This window comes from Leuciscus leuciscus, assembly GCF_965113295.1.
Source record: "Leuciscus leuciscus genome assembly, chromosome: 22".
NCBI classification, from domain to species: Eukaryota; Metazoa; Chordata; class Actinopteri; order Cypriniformes; family Leuciscidae; genus Leuciscus; species Leuciscus leuciscus.
The window spans coordinates 1456407-1476406 of NC_138746.1; the positions used below are offsets into that span (position 1 = coordinate 1456407).

The 20000-nt window shown below is 37.9% G+C and overlaps 1 protein-coding gene and 1 long non-coding RNA gene across 3 annotated transcripts in view; one reads left to right on the top strand and one right to left on the bottom strand.

Moving 5' to 3' along the window:
- Positions 1 to 20000, top strand: part of LOC309486292 — a 431359-nt gene that overhangs the window by 129228 nt on the left and 282131 nt on the right. The window lies entirely within an intron of this gene.
- adgra1b (adhesion G protein-coupled receptor A1b) overlaps positions 1 to 20000 on the bottom strand; it is a 131797-nt gene that overhangs the window by 8289 nt on the left and 103508 nt on the right. For both annotated transcript variants that reach the window (XM_082153295.1, XM_082153294.1), the window contains 3 exons: positions 14599 to 14726; positions 10051 to 10174; positions 4131 to 4279 (listed from right to left, as the gene is read on the bottom strand). In XM_082153295.1, the coding sequence (XP_082009421.1) occupies positions 4131 to 4279; positions 10051 to 10174; positions 14599 to 14726 (401 nt within the window). The remainder of the gene's footprint in view (positions 1 to 4130; positions 4280 to 10050; positions 10175 to 14598; positions 14727 to 20000) is intronic.

Here is a 20000-nt window from a genome sequence, read left to right on the forward strand (position 1 = left end):
CGTCTATGGAGAGTCCTCACAAAGATAGTAAACCAGATGTGTGTGTGTGTAAGAGTGTGTGAATTGAATTCAGCTCTACATTGTTCATCTTCAGTGTTAATTCAGTTCAATAACTGTGTGAAAAGTGAATGAGAACAGATTCTCCCATAATGCATCTCTTCATGCTCAGCTTTACAATCACATCTTCATGAATCACAACTGAAGACGTTGAGAAATGGAGGAAGACTATGACCTGGTGGAAGGTCGCTTGATAGGACGCCGGCGCTGATGTGATTCTGTGTGTGTGTGTGTGAGAGTGGGTGGGAGTGAGTGAGTGTGTGTGTGTGTGTGTGTGTGTGTGTGAAATTGATTTCTCTCCATCGGCTCCTGTGACACACAGCATTAGAGTCAATCACATGAGATCGTCCCAGCGAGCAAAGATACACCAGTGTCAGCACATTATCTGCTTTAGAAACACACGCATACCACACGCACGCCGCACACACACACACACACACACACACACACACACACACACACACACACACACACACACAGACACACACACAGACACGCGCACACACACGCACACATTAATAATGTTTAATAATTAATTATGTTTAATTTAGTTCTTGCCATTTATTTTTTTTAATTCAGAATAAATATATTCAGTAAATTTCAGAAATAATAAAAAAAAGTCAAATAACACTGAATTAAACGTAAAATTTTAAGTAGAAAGAAGATAATGAAATACAATTGTCTTGTAAAACAAACTGTTACAATCTTAGAATGTCGTAAAATGTTGAACTGAATGTTCAGAATGTTGCATTTCTCATTACAACTAATGTTAACAAATGGAAGTTGATTGTAAAGAAATCCTAGAACAGCAGTTTCTCCACTAAAAGCCCGAGACACTTACAGCTAAAACCATAAACACAGTACAGGAGAATTAATATACGCGTTTTAACTAAAATACTTCTTCATTGGGCTCATAATGTGTGTGATGTGTGGGGGGGAAACGGTGCATTACAGCCAGAAAGTCACATGATCATGACTAGTCTAGCTTTAGGATCATGACTAGTCCACAAACATGGATGGGTAAAACTATTCCAGAGTAAACAACGCATACACTCATGTCTCTCAGTTAAACTAAAGATGCTGCGACCTTCATCACACACACATAGGGCCCTATTTTAACGATCTGAAACGCAAGTATCAAACGCGAAACGCAAGTAACTTTGTGGGCGGGTCTCGGGCGCTGTTGCTATTATACCGGCGGGATAAATGACTCTCCGACGCAAATCTAAAATGTGTTGGTCTGAAGTAGCTTCATTACTCATAGGTGTGGTTTGGGCGTAACGTGAAATAAACCAATCAGAGCGTCATCTCACATTCCCTTTAAGAGCAGGCGCGCTTGTTCCATGGCGGATTGCTATTATAACAGCGGATTTCCCAGACGCACGCCAAGAGCGGTTCACAGCCGAGGAGACCGACGTTCTCGTCAGGGCCGTAAAACACAGAGAAGTGACATTGGGGATGGAGAAACACACCCAGATTAGCTTCGGTTAAACAGGCGTATGATAATTTGGGTAAATGTGTAAGCTAGATTTATGCCTATTTTTTCACATCTTCATGGACACAACAATTTCCCTCGTGTGGAATATTTTCTCCTTGTAATAATGTATGGTTTGCAAAAATGAAAACTGCTGCTTCTGTGTAAATGAGAGAATCAAAGTGTGTGTGTGTTGTGCACACGCTACATTATGGCCAAGCATGCGCCCTTAAAATAGCATCTGAACGCGCCGCTGACTTTAGACAAGGTTTCTCCTGGTCAGTGGAGGAATTGTTTTCTGAAACTGCAAAATAGCACCAGGGAACGTTTGCGCCGGAACACGCCTCCTCTTTTCGCTGATCCGCCCCCGGGAGCGCAAGTTCATTCCCTAATTTACAGACGTGCGTCTGTGGAGGGAAAAGTCCGCTGTGCGTCGGGTGCAAAATAGGAATGATACGTGCGTCGCTGTACAAAGTCAGTTGCGCTGGGTGAGAGATAGGGCCCTGAGTGTGTTTATACAGGTTCTGTTGACTAATGGGCCGAAACAAGCTGAATATTAACCATAATAGCACATAATATGGATTTTACTGTATTATTACAGTAACTTTCTAAAGTATTTAAAATGTTTCAAGGCAAGACACTTCAGGTAAAACCACTGTTATCTCATGCACTGTCAGTTTCTGGCTGTTTTTGACAGTATTTTCTCATTTATGGAGTGATAAAAATAGATATCCAAAACTCTATTGTCAACAAAACAATACAAGAAGATTAAATCTGGCTTCATCGAGTGTTCAGATTTCTGTTTTGGAAGTCTATGCAAATTAGTGCATATTTAATTAGTGAATACATCATTTGCATAATTTACAGTAATGTAACATTTGAGGAAACTTGAAATATAAAAAAGGTTTGCGTTTCTTAGTGTAATTAATGAAATGATATTTTTTTTACCCTGATTACTTGCCTTAAATCAAACCTGATGTGACTTGGACGTAATTAATAGCATGTTAGTGTAAAAGTGATGTTCTGTAAGCCTTTAAACCGAGAAACCATGTTCAGATGAGCTTGCAACATGAACTTAAACTGGACTAAAAGAGAAACTGAGATGTGAGAGCGTAAAATAGATGTGCTGATCCAAACAACAATCAAGAAATAAAATGAACCGCAGGAGATTTGAAGCATGAGAGAATAATTCTGAAGGCAGATAAACGAAAAAACAATCATGTCGCTTGCGGTCGTACAGCAGAATCACTCTGGAGAAGAAACGAGTTTCAATCAAACTCATGGAAGTGCACATCACAGATGAGAAGAAACATTACTGAGCTATTGATCCAGCTTATACTATACTATTATCTGCAGTATTCTCTGGCCATAACACACACACCAACACACACACACACACACACTAACGTTTGCATTTACGGTTTCACATACACTTAAAGAAATAACAGGCTTCATTTATCAGTATATCCTGGGCTGTACACTAGTACTGAGGAACCATCCCCATGTTCTCTGTTAATTAAGAACCAGATTAATAGGAGGAAAGGATGAATTGAAGTGTAAATGGAGCGTCGTGCTGAACGGTTTACAGCATCTGACTCGCGTCTTCCAGCCCGACCGTCTCTGAACCACCGCTGAGAGAACACAACCTGACCTACTTTCAACACAATAAACCCAGAAGAACTAAAAATCCCAGATTAAAAACTGTGAAGCACCAGCCGACGAGCAGACAAGCTGTGTTAAATATATTTGTTTTATAGTGAAGGTGTGTGTGTGTGTCTACTTAACAATTTTTTTGGGGACATATTTGTACCCAGACGTGACCAAAGCCTGACAAAAATCTCCCAAAACCTCCCTTTAGGGACGTCCTCATTTGTAAATCTGGTTTAAATAAAGAAATGTTCAAGACGGCCTTGATATTTCTAAATGAATTTGCGTTTTGAGCGAATCAATCGGGTGAACCAATGATTCAACGACCCATTCATAAAGAGAGCCATTTACTTCATTCCTGAATAAATCGGCGTTTGAACAAATTTTCTCAGTTAACACAATAATGACTTAAAATGATCATTTGGGGGGCATTTCTCAGCCACATTTGATGTGCAATTAAAATTAAAAATTTGAATCGTGACAGCCCTATAAATTGTTATTAATGTACAAAGTTGTGTGTTTAACAACCGTAAACAACTAAACTCAACAATTAAACTATAAAACAAGCACACTTACCCATCGACAGCTCTACCGCGGTATAAACGGTAACTACCGTACACTGACCAGCCCAAGGGTGAAGATAACTTCATCACACACTGATTTAGACACATTAGTTATGAGACACTGTGATCTCACTCTTATTCTCTCTCCGGTTGCTTTATTCACATGTAGAACGTGCCCTGTGTTTATCATCTTGACACTGACAGAAGGTTAACGTTAAGGTCACAATCACCATCCTGATGCTGGAAGAGCTTCATCTCCTTCTCTTCAGAATAATGTCAAGCACCAGGCGGCTAATGTGTTCAAATCAACTCTGAGTGTGTCATAACCAGAGAACAACGTCTCAGTGAAACCTGGAGTCGAGCACACGTGTGTTTCCGATGGTTCGTACCTCAGCATGGGGGATTTTGGGTGAGGCGGCGCGTGATCTCCGTCTTGAGCTTGCTGGGGTTTTTTGGTCACTTGTTTGTAGATGTTTCGTGCCGTTACACCCAACCAGAGCATAGTGGACAGAGACGAGTAATGCAACACGATCCCGACCTGAAACACACACACACACACACACACACACACACACACACACACACACACACACACACACACACACACACACACACACAGAACAGTGTTTGAGGCGCAAAACACACTGAAACAATTCCAGATAAAACTAACGCATGCTATTTTCAGAAGCATATTTGAAGTATCATGTAAAATACCATAGTACATGAATATGCTCATAAATAATACTTTTAATTGGCAAGAATGCATTAAATTGATGCATTAAAAAGTGACATTTAAAACGTTGCAAAAAAATTTATATTTTAAATAAATGCTGTTCTTTTGAACTTTCTGTTCATCAAAGAATCCCGAGAAATAAAATGTATCACGGTTTCCACAAACATATTCATAATAATAATCATAACTGTATTTTGAGCATCAAATCATCATATTAGAATGATTTGTGAAGGATCATGTGACACTGAAGACTGGAGTAATGATGCTGAAAATTCAGCTTTGATCACAGGAATAAATTACACTTTACTATATATTCACATAGAAAACAGATGATTTACATTATAATAATATTACACCATTTTTACTGCATTTTTGATCAAATAAATATAGCCTTGATGAGCAGGAGAGACTTATTTCAACAACTTAAAAAAATCGTACTGACCTCAAACGTTTAACAGTAGTAGTGTGTACAGTATATCACAGATTTATGATAGTAAAGCTTAATGAAAGCAAATGGGACAGACATAATTGCCTGTTTAACAGCTTTGATTAGTGATAATTTTGCCTTTGGTTGTTATCTCTCAAATCAAATACATGAAACACATCAGGTTGGAATGACAGTGACATTAATGTTGCGTAATGTGTCTCATGATCATTGAACCGGATGTATCCAATGGAAAATGAGACACATAAAATAACTGAAATGGTGACTGATCTTAATAATCTCAAGGCCAATTAAACAGCCAGGCCTATTAAAATAAAAACTGGAATTGTATCCTAATGACACTACAATAACACACACATATCAACGTTAAGCTCGCTCAGATGAACATATAACTATATACAGTTCCCGTCTCTAAATGAAATGCTGCGCTGTCCTATATTCAGCGGGAATCCTGACTAAATATAATGTCTCTCATCCACTCACGCATGTTTGCAGATACAGCAAATAAAATAATCATATATTTCTCGTCTAAGGGAGCCGCGTGGTCATGTTCACACATACACTCGTGTGAAATTACCCAGAAGGATAGAACCTCAGATCCATATCATCAGGAGACACTGACTGACGACGGATTCCCATTACACAGATTACACTTTCCCATGTCATCCGTCACTCGGCCAATCAAATCCGGCTTCTCTACATCCCTCTGAGATGAAACACATGAAGATGAATAAATATAAATCTGAGAACGACCTTGAGCCGCGACACTGAAGCCTTACAGAAAACCCCCGACAAACCCAGAGACATCCGACTGGAGCTTCTCACCAGAACAACGAGATCAATCGCATGCAAATCTGCGTTTTTTGTGATTTTGAATGATTTTGAAATGTCTCTTCTGCTCACCAAGCCTGAATATATTTGATCGAAAATACAGTAAAAATTGTGAAATGTTATTAGAAATTAAAATAGCAGTTTTCTATGTGAATATACACTCACCTAAAGTATTATTAGGAACACCTGTTCAATTTCTCATTAATGCAATTATCTAATCAACCAATCACATGGCAGTTGCTTCAATGCATTTAGGGGTGTGGTCCTGGTCAAGACAATCTCCTGAACTCCAAACTGAATGTCAGAATGGGAAAGAAAGGTGATTTAAGCAATTTTGAGCGTGGCATGGTTGTTGGTGCCAGACGGGCCGGTCTGAGTATTTCACAATCTGCTCAGTTACTGGGATTTTCACGCACAACCATTTCTAGGGTTTACAAAGAATGGTGTGAAAAGGGAAAAACATCCAGTATGCGGCAGTCCTGTGGGCGAAAATGCCTTGTTGATGCTAGAGGTCAGAGGAGAATGGGCCGACTGATTCAAGCTGATAGAAGAGCAACTTTGACTGAAATAACCACTCATTACAACCGAGGTATGCAGCAAAGCATTTGTGGAGCCACAACACGCACAACCTTGAGGCGGATGGGCTACAACAGCAGAAGACCCCACCGGGTACCACTCATCTCCACTACAAATAGGAAAAAGAGGCTACAATTTGCACAAGCTCACCAAAATTGGACAGTTGAAGACTGGAAAAATGTTGCCTGGTCTGATGAGTCTCGATTTCTGTTGAGACATTCAGATGGTAGAGTCAGAATTTGGCGTAAACAGAATGAGAACATGGATCCATCATGCCTTGTTACCACTGTGCAGGCTGGTGGTGGTGGTGTAATGGTGTGGGGGGTGTTTTCTTGGCACACTTTAGGCCCCTTAGTGCCAATAGGGCATCGTTTAAATGCCACGGCCTACCTGAGCATTGTTTCTGACCATCTCCATCCCTTTATGACCACCATGTACCCATCTTCTGATGGCTACTTCCAGCAGGATAATGCACCATGTCACAAAGCTCGAATCATTTCAAATTGGTTTCTTGAACATGACAATGAGTTCACTGTACTAAAATGGCCCCCACAGTCACCAGATCTCAACCCAATAGAGCATCTTTGGGATGTGGTGGAACGGGAGCTTCGTGCCCTGGATGTGCATCCCACAAATCTCCATCAACTGCAAGATGCTATCCTATCAATATGGGCCAACATTTCTAAAGAATGCTTTCAGCACCTTGTTGAATCAATGCCACGTAGAATTAAGGCAGTTCTGAAGGCGAAAGGGGGTCAAACACAGTATTAGTATGGTGTTCCTAATAATCCTTTAGGTGAGTGTATAGTAAAGTGTAATTTATTCCTGTGATCAAAGCTGAATTTTCAGCATCATTACTCCAGTCTTCAGTGTCACATGATCCTTCAGAAATCACTCTAATATGATGATTTGATGCTCAAGAAATATTTATGAAGGATCATGTGACACTGAAGACTGGAGTAATTATGCTAACAAAAAAAAATAAAAAAAGAACAAAAAATCATCTTTGGTCACAGGAATAAATGATGCAAAAAATTCAGCTTTGATCACAGGAATAAATTTACAGTTTACAATATATTCAAATTTTACTGTATTTTTTAACTTTACTTTTTTTGGATCAAATAAATGCAGCCTTGGTGAGCAAGAAAAGACTCCTTTCAAGGAATAAATTATAGTTTACAATATATTCAGATATAAAACAGCTATTTTAAACTGCAATATTATTTCACAATTTTACTGTATTTTTTTTACTGTAATTTTTTTTGGATCAAATAAATGCAGCCTTGGTGAGCAGAAAATACTTATTTCAAGGAATAAACTATTGTTTACAATATATTCAGATAGAAAACAGCTATATTAAATTGCAATATTATTTCACAATTTTACTGTATTTTTTTACTGTTTTTTTTTTTTTTTATCAAATAAATGCAGCCTTGGTGAGCAGAAAAAGACTCCTTTCAAGGAATAAACTATAGTTTACAATATATTCAGATATAAAACAGCTATTTTAAACTGCAATATTATTTCACAATTTTACTGTTTTTTTTACTGTAATTTTTTTTGGATCAAATAAATGCAGCGTTGGTGAGCAGAAAATACTTATTTCAAGGAATAAACTATTGTTTACAATATATTCAGATATTTTAAACTGCAATAATATTTCACATTTTTTATTGTATTTTTACAGTAAATATTTTTGATGAGATAAATGCAGCCTTGGTGAGCTGAAAAGACTTCTTTTAAAGACAGACTGCAAGACCAGTTCCATCAAACTCCTCACACAAACCTCTCAACTAACCAATCAAACATCATATTCACATACTAAATCATCTAAACAATCAGAATGGCACCACAGGGGAATATATTTATAATATTGGTGCTGTGTTATCAATTTATCAGATATTTACACTCTTTGCCACCCATTTAGAAATTACTTTTGCCATAATTTAGAGCTAACTAAGATACAAAGATACAGCACTCTCTCATTAAAAGCATATAAGCAATACTGCTGGTTTAATCACACACACATTCTCTTCAATAAAACCTCTTTTAATCATCAGAATCCAATGATTAACCTGTAACTTAATTTTTGAGATTTTTGACTCATTTAATGCAATAAAGACATTTTCTCCATTCAAAAAAAGCATAGATTTTTACTATAGGACATTTATCAGTTATTGGCCATAACATACAAATTATATTGGCTTATTAGACCAGTCAGAATTGTAATATCAGTGCATCTCTAGAGAATTTATCACTCTAAAAAAAAACATGCAAAGTTATAAAATGATAAAAATTGTTAGTGTGTCACATGCATGTGTTTAATTCAGGATTGTGCACTATTCAACATTTAATTGTAAATGTCTAAACTAAAATTTCTGAATTTGATTTGAATATGATAAGCAAACAGGATGCAAATGTAGAAAAATGTATGCATACATTTATAACTAGCAGACTTGACTATTGTAATGCCCTCCTTTCTGGTCTACCAAAGACCACATTAATAAACTACAATTAATACAAAACTCAGCTGCTCGAGTGATGACAAAGACCAAGAAGAGAGAACACATCACACCTATACTAAAATCATTACATCGGTTACCTGTTAGTTTTCGTATTGATTTTAAAAACCTTTTATTAGTTTATAAGGCACTGCATGCACTTGCTCCAGACTATCTTTTAAAAATGCTTACAGTATATGAATCTATAAGGACTCTCAGATCTTTTAACAGTACCACACAGTAGAACTAAAAGATCTGGTGACGCTGCCTTTAGCCGCTACGCTCCTCGCCGCTGGAATAATCTTCCAGAAGAAGTAAAACGTACTAGAAATATAAATAGTTTTAAGTCTAAATTAAAAACATATCTCTTTAGCCTGGCTTTCCTGTAATATTTTACAATGTTTGTAATTTAATGTTTATTTTTATTCTTGTATTTTACTTGTACTTCAATTTATTAAATTTTTTTGTGTGTGTCTGTAAAGCACTTTGAACTGCATTGACTTGTTTGGAAAAGTGCTATATAAATAAAATTTGCTAGCTTGCTTGCTTGCTTACAATAGGTTATTGGCCATGACATAAAAATCATAATCAGCTTATTATACCAGTCAGTCAGTGCATCTTTAGTGAATTGAGCACTCTCTAAAGCATGCAAATGTTATATAATGTTATAAAATTGTTAGTAAATTACTGAATTTGATTTGATTACGAGTAACAGGATGCAAATTCGCATTCAATAAAGTAGAATTAAAAAGCAATGACAAGTGTAGTTTTTAATATTGCGTCTTCTGAATACGAGATTGATGTGACGCCTGCAGCGTTCAGGACCGGATGAAGACGCCGCACTTATATAAACCTACAGCGTCCCACTGACCCAAACTTTAATTTCATCTTTATCTTTAGTCCATGATGTGGGATGAAATGCAGTCTTCTACACAATGACTGAAGCCCGTCAGCGCTGCGCACGAGAAGAGTCTGAAAGAGCCGCTGAGAGCACCTGAAGGCACCACAGCATCTAAAGTGCACATACGTGAAGGTCTGTATGGATGACTTCAAGTGTGTAACGTGTTTTCATTAAGGTCAGAGGCCGAGTGCATGAAAAACATGAACACACACACACACACACAGCGAGCTCCGTACACACCCCTACACATGAATAATCGATTTCTAGGGCCGGAAAGGCACTGAAGGAGCCGATCTGAGAGATGGAAAGACACGAGACTCACGGCCTGGCAGATGATGGGGTGTTTGATTCGGTTGATGCCTCCAGCGAACACAGCGAACGTCAGGGCCGAGTGGAAGCAGAAGTTCAGAAGCATGTGCCATCCCTTACGACTGATCCGGATTGTACTGGGAAAGCAGGATAAAACAAACACACACACAACATATGGTCAACATGTGGAAACCGGATTAAAGCCCTAAATGTGCCTCTGAGTGCATAAGAGACGTACAGGTCATCAGGACATAAACACACCAGAACTGCAGCAAATACATCATTTCACATCATAAGAGGGTTATAGAAATATTACTGAAAACAAAATAGGTCTGAGAACGCATAAAAAAAAAAAAAATGTGTCTTTTGTATTTTAGTACATATGCTTTTTAATAAAAAATAAATATAAAATTAAAGAAAATATATAATAAAATACAATTAAATATATATTTTTTATATTTTAGAACATGTTTATATTATTTGTAATATATAAATATATATAATATTTTTTTATATTTATATTATAAATAATTATTTGCAGAAAAATATTTAAATTAAAAACAATATTAAAATATTAAAAAAATATTATATTTTATGATATATTTGAGTATATGTTTATTGTATTTATATATATATATATTCAAATGTATCATAAAATGCAATGAATTTAATGTTTCAGTATGTTTTTTTTTTTATAAACATAATATAATAAACTATAATATATTATATACACACACACACACACACTCAAACCTGGGTCCCCATGAGCACATCATCTTTTTACAAATTTTACCACCTGAAAGTACTTGCTCTCCTTTGTATTTCCTTTCAGACCGAGTGGATCCAGACGGCCAGGTTCTCACCAGCTTCGCTTAAATTAAAAGTCATTATAAAACTCCCATGAACCCGCAGCCCACGATGCATTAAAACGCTGTCTCTGTAAGTTCAGGAACAGATTTCTCCTCTCAGAGCCATAAATCATGAGCTCAGCTCGACTGAAGGAGCAGAGAGTCTCTCTGGGTCACAAGCTCAAACCTGGCATCACTCCAGTGTGTGTGTGTGTGTGTGTGTGTGTGTGTGTGTGTGTGTGTGTGTGTGTGTGTGTGTGTGTGTGTGTGTGTGTGTGTGTGTGTGTGAGACTCAAGCCTGCAGGAAGAAACGATGTGATGGACTTTAAATAGGTCTCACAGCATTTCCACTTACACTCTTGATAAAGTTGGCAGGATCCGCAGCCAAACACAATCATGCTGTGATGGATACGCCTGTCAGACTCACAACTGTGACATCAACTGTGGCTTTTCCTTTTATAGACTCACAGGCGGACTTATTTCACTGGCCTTATCATAAATTTAATATACATTATGGTTTAAAAAGTTTGGGGTCGGTCAGATTTTTTTATGTTTTTGAAATAAGTCTCTTCTGCTCATAAAGGCTGCATTTATTTGAGAAAAATGCAGTAAAATTGTGAAATATTATTACAATGTAAACTATCTTATTATAATATCTTTCCACTAGTCTGACATGTTATGGAATTGATAAACACAATACATACCAACAACTTTGCTCTGATTTACTAGAAATATCAAAGTCTGTCTGCAACTAAAGTCAGAGAGCTCAATATGCACTCATATTTCACATCAAATTCTCCCAAAATCACATGATCTGTACTAATGTTTGACTTCATTATTGAGAAATGGTCATTATATTCATATACAGGTTTTTTTTTTTTTTTTAAGTCTCTTCTGCTCACCAAAGCAGCATTTATTTGATAAAAAATACAGTAAAAACAGTGTAATTGTAATTTAAATCATCTGTTTTCTATGTGAATATATAGTAAAGTGTAATTTATTCCTGTGATCAAAGCTGAATGTTCAGCATCATTACTCCAGTCTTCAGTGTCACATGATCCTTCACAAATCACTCTAATATGATGATCAAGAAACATTTATGATTATTATCAATGTTGAACGCAGGTCATGTTTTTGTGGAAATCCTAATACATTTTATTTTTTAGGATTTTTTGATGAATAGGAAGTAAAAAAAAAAACAGCATTTATTTGAAACAGAATCTTTTGTAACATTATAAATGTGTTCAGTCCCTTTATATCAATTTAATGTTTCCCTGCGGAATAAAAGTATTGAAATCGTACTCACCCCAAACTTTTAAACGCTAGTGTAAATGTTTCATAATTTCATACTTTAAAGACAAAAAAGATCATGAAATCAGGCGAACTGATTCAATATGCAGAAACTGAGGGCTGAACTCACACAACAAAAGCACCATTTCTACATTCTTCATGTCAGCTCAAATACCAGCATCTTATTCACATGCAGCGTCATTTAACACAGTCAAGAAGACGTTATGAGTGTGTGTGGTGAACTTCAGCCCACAACATGATGATTAAATCTCTTAAAGAGACACATTAGCCCCAGAGGTTTCCTAGAGAACTCAATAAAGATTCATTTGCGGATAGCCGAAGAAAAGATGACACGATTCTGTGGCTGGAGTGTGATTTCCCTGAAGCCCTGATGATGGACTGATTTCATCTCAAGAGTCTGGCTTGTAAATGAAAGAATCTACATCTACAGCTCACACACACACACACACACACACACACACACACGAGATACGCCTGACTCACAGTCTGAGGAAAACAAACGTCTAACTGAGACGAAAGCTGTGGATCAGAAGTGGGAGTCGTGACAGTATGTGAAATCTGACAGACGTCCACTTCTGACTCATGAGTGTCTTCATGATGGAAGATCAATAAAGCTGAACTATTCATGAGTGTGTGTGTGTGTGTGTGTGTGTGTGTGTGTGTGTGTGTGTGTGTGTGTGTGTGTGTGTGTGTGTGTGTGTGTGTCACAGCCTTATTCACCAGCACATTCACAACAAACTGAAAGACGATCTATTATGCCCTTTTATAAAGTCTTGATTCTACTAGAACAGGTTTTCCTGCTTGAATGTTGATTATTTTCCTCATATTCTCCATTGTTGCGGCTCCTCTCTTCCCAGTCTGTCAGTAACGCTCTGTTTACTTCCTGTCTCTATGAAGCCCCTCCTTCTGAAAAGCACACTGTGCTCTGATTGGTCGGCTGGAGCAGTGTGTTGTGATTGGTCGAGCGCTTCGAGTGTGTTTGGGAAATGTCCCGCCCCTTACCATAACCACCAGTTACAACCAAGCGGTCTCTCCTTGAATCCAACACTGAAGTGACTTAAACTGCAGTTCATCGATTGGCCACTAGAGACCGGCTCCAAAAGAGAGTCTATCCCATAAACTCCCATGTTAAAATGCCAAACTTTACAGCAGAAAAAAATATGTTTACAGTCTGGTGCAAAAATTGGTTTGGTCTATATAGCTAATATTGCTCTTCATGACGACAATTTTAATAACTCATCCATTTAAATTATATTAAGCCTTAAAGTTCTGCATAATTAAGGGCGTGGCCACTTGAGTGACAGGTGGATTTCTGCTGATGTCACTATTAGCCGTTTGTCTGCTGTCTGTTAGCATCACGTCACCTCAGATAATCCGCCTCGCTGCACATTTTCGTTTATCCGGGAGTGACGCGCTGCCAAGATGGCGATGGCTGGCTCCGCCCACTTTGGGCTTCAAAAACGCTCTTCAGAAACACTACGGGTGACGTCACACACACTACGTCCATATTTTTCTTTGGTTTCAACACACTACTAACTAACTCAAACAGGCCCCGCCCCTTTATTTTACGTATGAATTATTTAAATGAGGAATATTGTGACGGAAGAAACTCAAGACCTTGGAGGCGTTTCAGGGAGTTCATAAATACTGACACTGATATAGAGATTAATTCCCTTTTTCATGCTCAAACAGCAACATTACACACTAGAGAAAGATGAACATGGAGAAAAAAGCAGAATGTGTGCTCTTTAAAGTTTATAATTATTGCAAAATCCTTGCTGTTTGTATCACTGGCCCTGTCCCAAATGGCACACTTCATGTGCACTTTCGGTCTTGTGGACTTACAATGGCTGCCGCGTGCGCGTGTCCGTTAAGTCCGTGAGACCGCAGTGTGTCCCATTTGTCATTTTTAGATCTCAGAAGGGTGCTCGCGAGCTCCCCCATGAGGTCGATTTGCGCCCTTGATGCGCACTTTTGCCGAGCCCGCGCTGATGTGGGCTCCGCAGCAGACTTCTTCCCGACAGTCAAAGCGGCATTACTTCACGAAAGTGCGGACTCAGAGGAAGACCGCGTGTGCTTAGGGTTCCATTTGGGACAGGGCCACTGTGCTGAGGAAGAGATGAAATTCAAAAATTGATAATGAGCGTTTGGTTTCTGACCAATCACAGCAGACTAGGCCGTCTGACCAGAGCAGAGCAGCTCTCAGAGAGGCGGAGTTTAGAGAGACTGAATCTTCAAACGAAGCGTTTCAGACTCTGAGAGAAAAGAGCTGATGTGCAGTGGAGATTATGAGAAAATTAAAGTGTTTTTGACCTTTGATGCATGTGAACCTGTTGTAGGAGACGCCAAATCAACATTAGGAACCTTTAAAATATCATAATAGGGGCTCTTTAATGCCCTACCTGTGGTGCACTATGTAGGTGATGATGGAGGCAAACAGACAGAGGAGCATGACAGCCGTACAGGCGTAAACCACCGGGTGCAGGAACTCTCCCGGATACGGAGGGAACGACAGCACCTTCTTCAGATCCTGAGAGAGAGAGAGAGAGAGAGAGAGAGAGCATCAGTTTCCAGCAGGAGCATCAGACACACAGATGCTGCGTTACCATGACAACACAGACTCATGACCAGCAGGAGAACAGCGGAAAAAAAAGAGCACTTTCCACACAATCATTGTTTAGTACGGGACATTGTGGTGGGAAAAATTTGGGATGGGAGAAATTTAAATTTTTTTTTTCAAATCTTTTGTGTTCCCTCGCAAACCCTGTTGTGCGCTCGGACACACACACTCCCACTGGCAGTGTTTCAGAGCTTGTACGTTAACAATGGAGCGTTTCATAGTGTTTGAACTTGGACTGTTCTGTGAAGCTGGCAATATTCACAGATTCAAACTTCCCGCATCAGTATTCGTCAGCTAAACGTTGTTAAAACACAAATGACACCTATATTTACAGTCACAGAATATGGACAAATGTAACATCCTTAAAATAATTGAAAATTCCATATAATTGTAACATCCATGAAACAAACAAATAAAGAGGAAACACTTTAGTTTAGGGTCCAATTCTCACTATTAACTAGTTGCTTATTATCATGCATACATTACTAGGATATTGGCTGTTTATTAGTGATTATGAACACATATTAATCTGCATGACCATATTCTACATCCCTTGTAGGTTGGAGTTATTAATTTCTTTTGTGGCGATATTGAGGATATTTTGAATGTGATGCACTGATGGTTTGCAAAACTTTACTTATGGGACAAATCTGTACCCCCAAAATATATTCCATAACAGAATAAATCTCATGAAACCAGTCAAGAAAATATTCAAATGAAAAATGTTTTAAAATGAAAATGTCCAGCGACACACACTCAACAGCGACGCAACAACCTGAAATACAACAAAACAAACCGTGTCAGTCTGATTGCTTTAATATTCTCTTTTTCCTCTCACAAACATCTTAATAAGACAATCATTAATCTTTTCACATCATTAAGCAAAAACCAGATATTTTCCTGCCACACACAAACATCCACATCATTAGTCAACGACCACACTAAACTGAGCTGCTCACGCGAGACTGAAACACTCACTGAAAGGGGTATATAATGCCCTTTTCACAACATGTAAAATAAGAGTGTGTGTGTGAAGTTTTAGCTCAAAATACCCTACAGATATTTTTATATAGTATGTTAAAGTTGTCACTTTTTGAGGGGGAGCAAAAACACACCGTTTTTGTGTCTGTTCCTTTAAATGCAAATGAGCTGCTGCTTCCGGCACAGGGGGGCGGAGCTTCAACATCTTGTGTCCTTTTATTTCACACACACATGCACCGAAAATTTCAAAAACTTTTAGGGCCCTATTTAAACGATCTGAAACGCAAGTATCGAGTGCGAAACGCAAGTAACTTTGTGGGCGGATCTCGGGCGCTGTTGCTACTATACCGGCGGGATAAATGACTCTCCGACGCAAATCTAAAATGTGTTGGTCTGAAGTAGCTTCATTACTCATAGGTGTGGTTTGGGCGTAACGTGAAATAAACCAATCAGAGCATCGTCTCACATTCCCTTTAAGAGCAGGCGCGCTTGTTCCATGGCGGAATGCTATTATAACGGCGGATTTGCCAGACGCACGCCAGGAGCGGTTCACAGCCGAGGAGACCGACGTTCTCGTCAGGGCCGTAAAACACAGAGAAGTGACATTGGGGATGGAGAAACACACACAAATTAGCTTCGGTTAAACAGGCGTATGATAATTTGGGTAAATGTGTAAGCTAGATTTATGCCTATTCTTTCACATCTTCATGGACACAACAATGATTTCCCTCGTGTGGAATATTTTTCCTTGTAATTATGTATGATTTGCAAAAATGAAAACTGCTGCTTCTGTGTAGATGAGAGAAGTGTGTGTGTGTTGTGCACACGCTACATTATGGCCAAGCATGCGCCCTTAAAATAGCATCTGAACGCGCCACTGACTTTAGACGAGGTTTCTCCTGGTCAGTGGAGGAATTGTTTTCTGAAACTGCAAAATAGCACCAGGGAACGTTTGCGCCGGAACCGAAAAGTTCATTCCCTAATTTACAGACGTGCGTCTGTGGAGTGAAAAGTCCGCTGTGCGTCGGGTGTGAAATAGGAATGATACATGCGTCGGTGTACAAAGTCAATTGCGCTCGGTGCGAGATAGGGCCCTAAGCCTTTTATGTTCAAACCGGAGTCAGACAATGATGGAGAGACACAAGAAGAAGAGACAACATGTAGAAGCAACAGGATATTTCTGAATGGTTAGTTGATGAATTTATGAAGCTGATGTGTAGTTATCTTCTAGTCATATTCTGTCATGATAATCTATAAATTGTGTTCAGGGGGCGGGGTTTATGTAAATTGTAGGGTTGGTGATGTCACTAATCCGGGAGGAATGTGGTGTAGTCTCTACCAGCCGTTTGTTGTAGTCCTTAAAAAGCGATTTCTTTAAAAGCAAATATCTCCCTTTGCTCTGAACTTTGAGCGTCGTAACTTTGCAGATGTTGTTTATGATCAAACAGCAACATTACACACTAACTACAGTTAGAAAAGTCAAATCATAATCAACCACCCCTTTAATATTATATTCATCATAACCCTCGTCACATGTCATATAGGAGGATCTTTTGGGTTTATTTCCAGCGATATTCAGATTAAAGAAGGACGTAACGTTTCAACCCTTATTTTAAAGTGAATCATATTCCAATATTTCATCAAAGGACATTTATTTATGTCTGGGCTGAGACCTGAATATCTTCTGACCTTTGACCTGCACCTGAAAAAAACCAGCAGTGACAAATTAACATTATTTTCAAGAGAGAAAGAGACGAGGTTTGGAAATGCTTATCGAGACCGAGTGGGAGAAATACTAAGACTTGTAAATATTCATCTCCATAAACTAGGCGAGGGATTTATAAACACACACACACACACACAATCAAATCCTCTGGCTGGCGGCCTGAACATTCGCAGGCTTGATCCTCTTATGAAACGGGCTGTTATGAAAACTTAGAAAAAGCATCTAAACTAAACCTGAGATCAGACGAGCACAAGATATCGACACATCAATACGCAGATTAATAACCTCATAAAACAAAGCAGGACAAGCTGTATCTCTCATTCATTCAAATGAAGAACATAACAGAGACCTTCATTACAAGTCATTTTGATTTTGTAATTATTGTTATCATCCCAAATTAATTATGTAACTGTTGTTGTTGTTTACGTAATACATTCCTAAAGAAATCAATTGTAATATAATGAGTAAAATCTCTGGATGATCTGAAATGAAAACGCAGGTGATCATCAGTTCAACTGATGTGTGCTTTAATAAAGATAACTGATAAATCAAACGTTTCCAGTCAGCATTCAGTGTTTCCGTCAGGACAGACCCGGAAAACATGATGTTCTGCTGCTAAAACAGGACAAATGATGGAATAATTACACACTACAGTCTGGCACAGCCTCCAACATATCATCTGTGGATAAAAACATTCAAAATATCTGGCATTTGTACTCATTCACAACTGAAAGGATTACATTAATAGTAAAAAATTGTTTATAGTATCATATTTGATATATCGGGATTTTATGGCTCATATATTATATGATATAGTGAGAATATGGAGGAAAAACAGCTCAGTTTTATTAAAAGACTCAAACTGAGCAAAAATATGCTGCAAATACTGATATTCATATGGACAAAAAGATTAAATTCTGATGCTTGTAATGTAAATCAATGATACTTACATAAAATGCTTATAAATATCAATATCTGTCAATAATATGTCGTAGTAAGATGATATTTAAATGCTTAGTTTTATGATCAAAGCTCTATTTTTAAAGGATATAATGCAATGATGATTGCAAAATGAACGAATAAACGTTCCTCAAAAGCCTGATCATATTTAATATTTAATATTCATATTTAATAAAAAGAATATTTTTCTAAAAAAAATTTTTTTTAAAGATGATGTCTGGATAATGAAGTAAACCTGCTTCAGTCCAGCTGAAATATTACTAACAATATCAAAGTTATTCTTGCGTTTCCTTGATAAAATCAGATCAGATTTGACACAGAAAGACACGAGAAGCTCGAGCTGAAGGAGGACGCTTGTACAATTATAATAAAAGACAGTAATAAAACAGTCTAAACTATCACTCAGAGACAGAAGGACTGGAGGAGATCGAGAGCGACAGGTTTATCAGCATATAGCAGAATATGTAAATGACACGAATGATCTCTCAACATCCCAAGAGCTACAATTCATTGAATTAATAATGAACAACAGTTAACAGAAGAAGGAACCATGTAGGAGGATCCGACTGTAAAACAACCCGAGAACTGCACAGCGCATCTGACCTGGAATAACCTGCATGTTCACCGACACAAACGTATACTGTATATATGAAGCGTACATGAAGCATGTTGAGGAATCTGGAGATTAGAGATGTGTGAGAAATCATCTATACTAATGCATATCAACACTATATGTGACCCTGGACCACAAAACCAGTCACATGGGTCCATTTTTTGAAATTGAGATTTACACATCATCTGAAAGCTGAATAAATACGCTTTTCATTGATGTATGTTTGTTAGGATAGGACAATATTTGGCCGAAATCTGGAATCTGAGAGTGCAAAAAATCTAAACATTGAGAAAATCTCCTTTAAAGTTGTTCATTTATGTTCACGATTGTGCTGCATTCACTCACAAAAATACATTTTTGATATATTTACGGTAGGAAATTTACAAAATTACTTAATATCCTAATGATTTTTGGCATAAAAGAAAAATCAATAATTTTGACCCATACAATGTATTGTTGGCTATTGCCACAGATATACCCGTGCGACTCGCAGAAGTGGACAGTAACAAAGTACATTTACTTGAGTATTATTTTTTCTGGAAACTCTTTACTTTAACTTCCCTACATTTGAAAGACAAATATCATACTTTTTACTCCACTACATTTCTGACAAGGTCATTGAGTAGAAAGAAGTAACGTCAGTCAGGGGATGATTTTGGTTGCAGAGGTTGCATTTTGGTTGGAAATGAAAGTCAGATTGACGTCAACGTGAAAATTAAAATCAGGTTGATGTCAGAATCCAACATCATCAACCTGATTTTCATTTTCAACGTTGGGTTTGGTCTTCTACATGTGAATTTTGTCATTGTTTTGGAGCACACTAGCTTATAGATAACAGTAAGGCTAACATATTCATACTAAAAGCCAAAAAACTTTAAATAGGGCAATATTTGAGGGAACAGCC